Source organism: Gossypium arboreum, chromosome 3, assembly GCF_025698485.1.
Source record: "Gossypium arboreum isolate Shixiya-1 chromosome 3, ASM2569848v2, whole genome shotgun sequence".
NCBI classification, from domain to species: Eukaryota; Viridiplantae; Streptophyta; class Magnoliopsida; order Malvales; family Malvaceae; genus Gossypium; species Gossypium arboreum.
Genome location: NC_069072.1, coordinates 12089729 through 12096377, shown reverse-complemented (window position 1 = coordinate 12096377; position 6649 = coordinate 12089729). Strand labels below are relative to the sequence as shown.

Here is a 6649-nt window from a genome sequence, read left to right as displayed (position 1 = left end):
TTTTTATGTACATATTATTATTTTATATTATTATTACCAAATATATCATTTTTCCTATTTTATTATTAGTACATGATTTGTTTTATTTTGTAAATATCATTATTATTGTTATTCTAATATTCTAGTATTCCATGTTAATATTTTTCATTAATGATATCATTTTTTTGCGTCCTTTATCTATTTTAATTTCTCACTTTAGGAATATTTTTCTCATGTTTTAATTAATTTCAAAAATAAGGCAATGTACCGATTTAATATTAAGCCATCGATTTCATCGCTATGTTGGGTGAAATTCATCGGCTTGTGTTAAAAAACGGGACACCCTTTCTAAAAAGAAATCGAAAACTAAAAATTCTCATTTTTCAATCGGATCACGATTAAATATTATATTGAACTCGTATTTTGAAAATCAAGTCAACAAATGTTTATGAGATACCAATTTTGGGCGTCATGAGGTGCTAATACCTTCCTCACAGAATCGACACCGAACCCCAATTTTTCTCTGGACTTTCACGTAGACCTAAATTTGGCCTTCTTTTTATTTTAAAATAATTTTATTAGGTGTCCGATCACACCTATAAAAAAGGATCGTGGCGACTCCTTTGTTAATAAAATCGAAAGTTGGTTTTCAAATGTTTAATAAATCACCACAATTAGCGACCAAGCGAAACTAATTTTTTTTTTACGTCGCTACAATAAGGAGCAGTTCAATATTTATGGGTATCAAGTTTGATGTAAGAATTTTATTTATGAATTTTGTCGAAATTGTTGAAGTCAAGAAAGAAAGAGAATATTCTTTATATATTGGTTCCATAGATGTTGGCTTTAGCTTAATATTTTAACTATTTTTTTTAAAAAATTGTTTATTTTATTTTATTGCTTGTAATGTATGTATAACACAAAACTTTAATTATCTATAGTATTTCTTTAATGGAAGAAGCTTCCAAAAATTTAAAAATGTTGTTGAAAGCTTGGCTTTATTTATAGATGAAAATATGATTACACAAATGACAAAACCTTAAAATGTATGTGGGGTTATTGCAAATTTTGAAATTAAATCGATGGAACATAAAAATTTATTTTCCTTCAAAATGAATATATTTGTTTTTGTGTGCTCATGCTTTCGTTTATGAATAAAGCCGGGATTTTTTTTTTTTTAAATAAAATAACAAAATAAATAAGATTTTGCCTTTCGTCTCAAAGTTTAACTACTACATTTTTTTCCACTAGTATATATTTCTCACTTATGAAATTGTATCATTTATCCTTTACAATAAGGAAATATTAAATATATCATATTGTTGAGTGTTTTAAAGTATTTTTTTTTAAAAGAGTTTAAATTCTCTATTTATATGATATGATCCATATTCTTAAATGTGATGTTCTAAGTAAGCTCTTATGCATGTCAACATGTACTCTACTCTAAGATTAATATGTGCTCTCAAGGCGGGGGGTTTACTCGCATGATGATTATCCGAACTATGTAAGCTACAAGTCGATCCTAATTGAGTAACTGAATAGTGGATTAGTAATAACGAATATCATAACATAGATATAGATTGAAAATCTACTTAAAATCCGAAATTGAAAAACTGAATATTTTTCACACCAATTAAGGAAAAAAGAAGTTCTGTTCGTTGAAATGAAATAAATTTATTTAATTAATAATTTGTTGGTATAAATTTAATTTACATTAATACAATATTACAAGTTCAGGTAGGGCTAAAGTGTGATAGTATTGAAGACTCTTAAAATTGCAACTTCAAGTAGACTTAATGTAAATAAAATAAAATTAGTATTATTTAGAATAAATTTAAATAATTTTTAATATAAAATTTTGGTGTTGAGCATCAACATCTTATTGTGCTTAACTTGCCGCTGCTCCTCCTCCTTTAATATTGACGAATAGATATTAAGATTGGTGACAGAAAATTTCAGTATTTTGCATCAAACCTTTATTTCAAAAAATATCTTCAACTTATCCCTTTTTTCTTTCATCAGTGGTTTGGCTCAAATTGGTTTATCATATTTTCCTTACGGAAGAATTTATTTTAAATACATTATTAAGAGGGATAATGACAAATTTTAAATAGGATTTATAAAACTGATATGAAGAAAGCAAAAATAAAAAAAATAAAAAAAATTGACCTTTTAATTTTACAGAAAAGTCATTTTAGCTTTTTATTTATTTTTTCGTCTCTTTTAATCTTTAAATTTGTGTGTTTATCAAATCACCCAAAAATAGATTAAAAAGTCAACGTTTATTAACTTTGTTGACATGGCATACATGTGGATTGCCACGCGAATGCCATGTTAATAATTAATCAATTATTTTTTAAATTTAAAAATTTATAAAATTTATTTTAAAAGTATAAAAATTATAAAATATTTTAAAAAAATAATTAATTGTTAATGTGACATATACATGAATTGCCATGTGCATGCCACACCAATAAAATTAACAAACATTAACATTTTCATCTATTTTGGATGACTTGACAATCAATACAAATTTAAGGACTAAAAGAGACCAAAAATTAAATGAAGAACTAAATGACTTTTTTTTTAAATTAGAGGATCAAATAAATTATTATACCTTTAATTTTTAAAGGAATAAATTTAACTCACATTAAAATCCTAGTGAATAAAAACATTAATTTAATTATTTTAGTTTAAAAAATTTACATTTAACACGTTATTATTATTACTTTTTGTATTTAAAAGATTGAATTCTATTATCATTCCTTCCATAAAGGAAAAAATATGGTCAGTTATGATTAACTAATTATTAAATTAATAAAATTTTTCTATATTCAAAATCGTATTCATATTTTCATACCAGTAATGCTATATCACTTGTCATTTTTAAATAATATTTACGAAAAGATCATGTCGTTTTATTTAATAGATTCAACAATCACCATTTGTGTTAAGATTAAAATTTTAAAATTCAAAAAACATCACAATACTAGACCCAAAACTACGCAATTTACAAGGATTAAATGTATAGGGACTAAAAATTCAAAATTTGAAAAAGTGAAGTGAATAAAATTGAGGAAATTAGGGTATAGAGAGTAAATGTATGGCTTATATGGACTAAACGTTGAAATTGACATATTTAAAAAAAATGTGTGGAGTACAGTGTGATGCATAAACGTGGCAAAATGGTATTGGAAAATGAAGAAGGTTAGGCAATAAATAAATAGAAGAAAGGAAACGCGTATGGAAGTGTGAAGGAAATCAAGATGCGTGATTACAGCGGCTCCTGCTATCTCGATTTCTACTTCGTTTACACGCCCCACTCCCTTTTTCTTCTTTCCTTTTATTTACTTTTCCCATAACATTACATTCCCCCCTTTAGCACTCAAACCCAGAAAACTGAAAACCTTTTCTTTCTCCCCTAAAAGAGCTCAAAATGGGAGTTGACTACTATAACATTCTCAAAGTTAGCCGTAACGCGACGGACGACGACCTCAGGAAGTCCTACAAGCGCCTTGCCAGGAAGTGGCACCCCGACAAGAACCTTGTCAACAACAAAGAAGCCGAGGCTAAATGCAAGCAAATTTTTGAAGCCTACAACGTCCTCAGCGACCCGCTAAAGCGTCAGATCTATGATCTTCACGGTGAACAAGGCCTCAACTCCGCTGAATCATCCAGCCCCAACGGGTTTGGCGCCGGCGGTGTCGGTGGTATGGCCAACAAGTTTGACCAGAGGAATGGCCAAGGGTACAAGAAGGCGTCGCCGGTTGAAACCCAGTTGCTTTGTAGTTTGGAGGAGCTTTATAAAGGTGGTAGGCGAAGAATGCGAATTTCGCGCTCTATTCCCGGTGAATTTGGGTCAGTACATGCATTTTTTTTATTATCATCATTTTTTCAATGTGAGTTTATTGTTTCATGATGAAAGTTTTAAACCCTTCCTATTGTGAATCTGAATTTTGGGGAAGAAGCAATCTTGGAATGGTTGTTGATTGTTCTTCATTCTTTTGATACGGAAAATTCCTGTGTGATAATTGAAGAGATTGTTTCCTTTTCTGTTAAACTACTTTTGAATTTGGAATTGCAGAGAAATTATGCATGTTGAAAGATGATTTTTTAAAGGAATTGATGGGTTTTTGGTTTTTGTTTGTAGAATTCTGGGATTTTTTTGTTTGTCATTTCTGTTTCTCGACTTTAGAGAGAAAAGTTGATGAAACTCATCTATAATTATCCAAATCACTTTTGGATCAGTTAGCATCTTGTGCATCCTCTGTAAATTGATGGTAGTTTGGGATCTCCTCAATTGCTAAGCTTTACATGGGTACAGTTCAAGTTATTCGTTTTCCTGTTCTAATTAAAAATTGCATTGAGAACATAAATTGATAGTTACAGAATTTGATTCCTAAAATAGATCAGTTGAGTGCTTAAGAAATTGCCCTCACGAACTCGGATTTTGTCTTTTCTGATGTTAGCATGTTAATACGCTGGAAGTGGTTGCTGCTAGTGCTAATCACATGTCAATGATTAGAGAATGAATGTTAGGTGTTGGCGTTACTTCTTTGGTAAAGAATTTCAGTCTTAAAATGTTAAGCCAGTTTGTTTGTTGTTTGCCAATTTAGTTTCGTTTGTTCTCACCCTCCCATCATTTTTCTAAACAATTGAATCACTCGAACCCAGCTATATCTTTTGTGTTAATCAGGAAGACTAGCATGTTATTGTGATGAGTAGGGTCAGAACTTCAAAACTCTACTTGTTACTTTTGTTGTCTACATACCTTTATAAGCTGATAGAGTCTCTCTTTTGTTGAAAAGCGACCCTTCTCTTTTACTTGTATGCTGAGCACACGTTTTTATCAATACTAGCTGCTTTTATGAAATTTTACTTGTTTATCCTGTATGTTTGTTTATATATTTAAGTTTTTTGGGGTTGAAAGCAAGTTTCTACTTTTTTTTGTGTGACACAAATTCAGTCATTTTGTGTCTAAGGTGTGACCAATGAAGTCAAATAGTTGTGATTTGTTTTCCTTTTCTTCTTCACTTGCATTGTTTTCAACACTTGAACTATCTATTGGTGTGATTGTTGTTTTCTCGCTTTTCTAAATCATTTTCTTTTTTTCCGATCTCTCTTGCAGTAAGCTGAAGACGGTGGAAGAAATATTGAAAATTGATATAAAGCCTGGGTGGAAAAAGGGAACAAAAATAACTTTCCCCGAGAAAGGAAACCAGGAACCCGGTTTCACTCCATCCGATCTTATCTTTGTGGTAGATGAGAAACCCCATGCTATTTTCAAACGGGATGGGAATGATCTGATTGCCACTCTGAAAATCTCTCTACTCGAGGCCCTCACAGGGACCATCCTCAGTTTGACAACCTTGGATGGAAGGACCCTCCCGATCTCAGTCACAGATATCGTGAACCCAGGTCATGAAGTGGTTATCCCGAACGAGGGGATGCCGATCTCAAAAGAACCCAGCAAGAGGGGACACCTCAAAATCCAATTCGACATCATCTTTCCATCGAAGCTCAGTGCAGAGCAGAAGTGTGATCTGAGGAGGGCATTGAGCCAGAGGTGATAAATAGTGAAATAGTACATGTCCATGGCCGCGATGAATATTGATTGTGAAGTGAAATGTAAATAAGGTTTAATTTTATTTGTGGACCAGTGAAGACGAAAGGTTGTGCATAAGTAGGAAACTAAGTTTGAAGAGTTGCAAAGAGTGTCTACTTTTATTCTAATTGGAATTTTATATACAGTTGTATTTAGGACTAGTTTGTAGGGAAAGACCTTTTGTGTTTTGCTATATATCCTGGAAACGATCAATTTTAATGACTTGTTTCAAATCTAATCATGCTTGGATTAGTGTGGATGTAACCAATGTTGGTTCCAATTGGTTTTGCAAAAATATTGGGCTTAATGTAATTTGTTTATAGAAAAATTCATCCCAAATCTGAATCAAATTTAATCTTAAGCTCTAGTTCTTAATTTTTATGTTTCCATGCTTTCTTCTCTGCTTTCTCTAATTTTATATGGTAAAATAAGTGTTCATTACCAACTCGTTTTAGGTTGAATCACCAAAAATTTTAAAATGGTAGTGAACTAATTATCAGTAATTTTTTATTACTTAACTATGAAGGTCATCAGTTATGAAGGTCATCAATCATTTAAAATTTACATAATAATAAATTTGACCTTTATATATTATGTCAATTTAGTTTTGATTCTAGAAAAATTAACCCTCAACATATATACACGGTGTAATTTGATCATTTTACAATTTTTCTTTTCTTTGTGACCCTTTCACTTAAAAATAAATTTATTAGCTAAATTTTATAGAAAATATACCAAAAATAGAAGTACCAAAAACCCAATATTATAATTTTCACCTTTTATCATTCTTTTCCTATATACTTTGGTTCTCCATCGTTGAATTGAACACTAGTGATTGAAATGATTGGGTCTTCTAGTTCACTCTTCAACGATTTGAAGTATAAGAAAATGAATGTGTTTGGGGTTATCTAGTTTAATTATAAACATAATTTTTTTAAAAATATTTGTGTTTTTATTTTTAATTTACATAATTCATGTAAAAAATAGGATAAAATTAGATAATTATAAACATTGAGGGCTAAATTTAGAAAAAAAAGAAATTAAATTGACACAATGTGTAAATAT

At 30.2% G+C, this 6649-nt stretch overlaps 1 protein-coding gene across 1 annotated transcript; it reads left to right on the top strand.

Annotated features, from left to right (window-relative positions):
- Positions 1 to 3199: 3199 nt before the first annotated feature.
- On the top strand, positions 3200 to 5912 carry LOC108474372 (uncharacterized). Its single transcript, XM_017776278.2, has 2 exons — positions 3200 to 3837; positions 5108 to 5912. Exons 1-2 carry the CDS (start codon positions 3416 to 3418, stop codon positions 5547 to 5549), a joined length of 864 nt encoding a protein of 287 aa, XP_017631767.1. The 5' UTR covers positions 3200 to 3415; the 3' UTR covers positions 5550 to 5912.
- Positions 5913 to 6649: the final 737 nt, after the last annotated feature.

What these genes read in the sequence shown, in the direction of transcription:
- LOC108474372 (XM_017776278.2), top strand. Translation starts at nt 3,416, where the DNA reads ATGGGAGTTGACTACTATAACATTCTCAAAGTTAGCCGTAACGCGACG. An exon ending in TCTATTCCCGGTGAATTTGG is followed by an intron (nt 3,838 to 5,107) that starts GTCAGTACATGC and finishes TCTCTCTTGCAG; the next exon opens with TAAGCTGAAGACGGTGGAAG.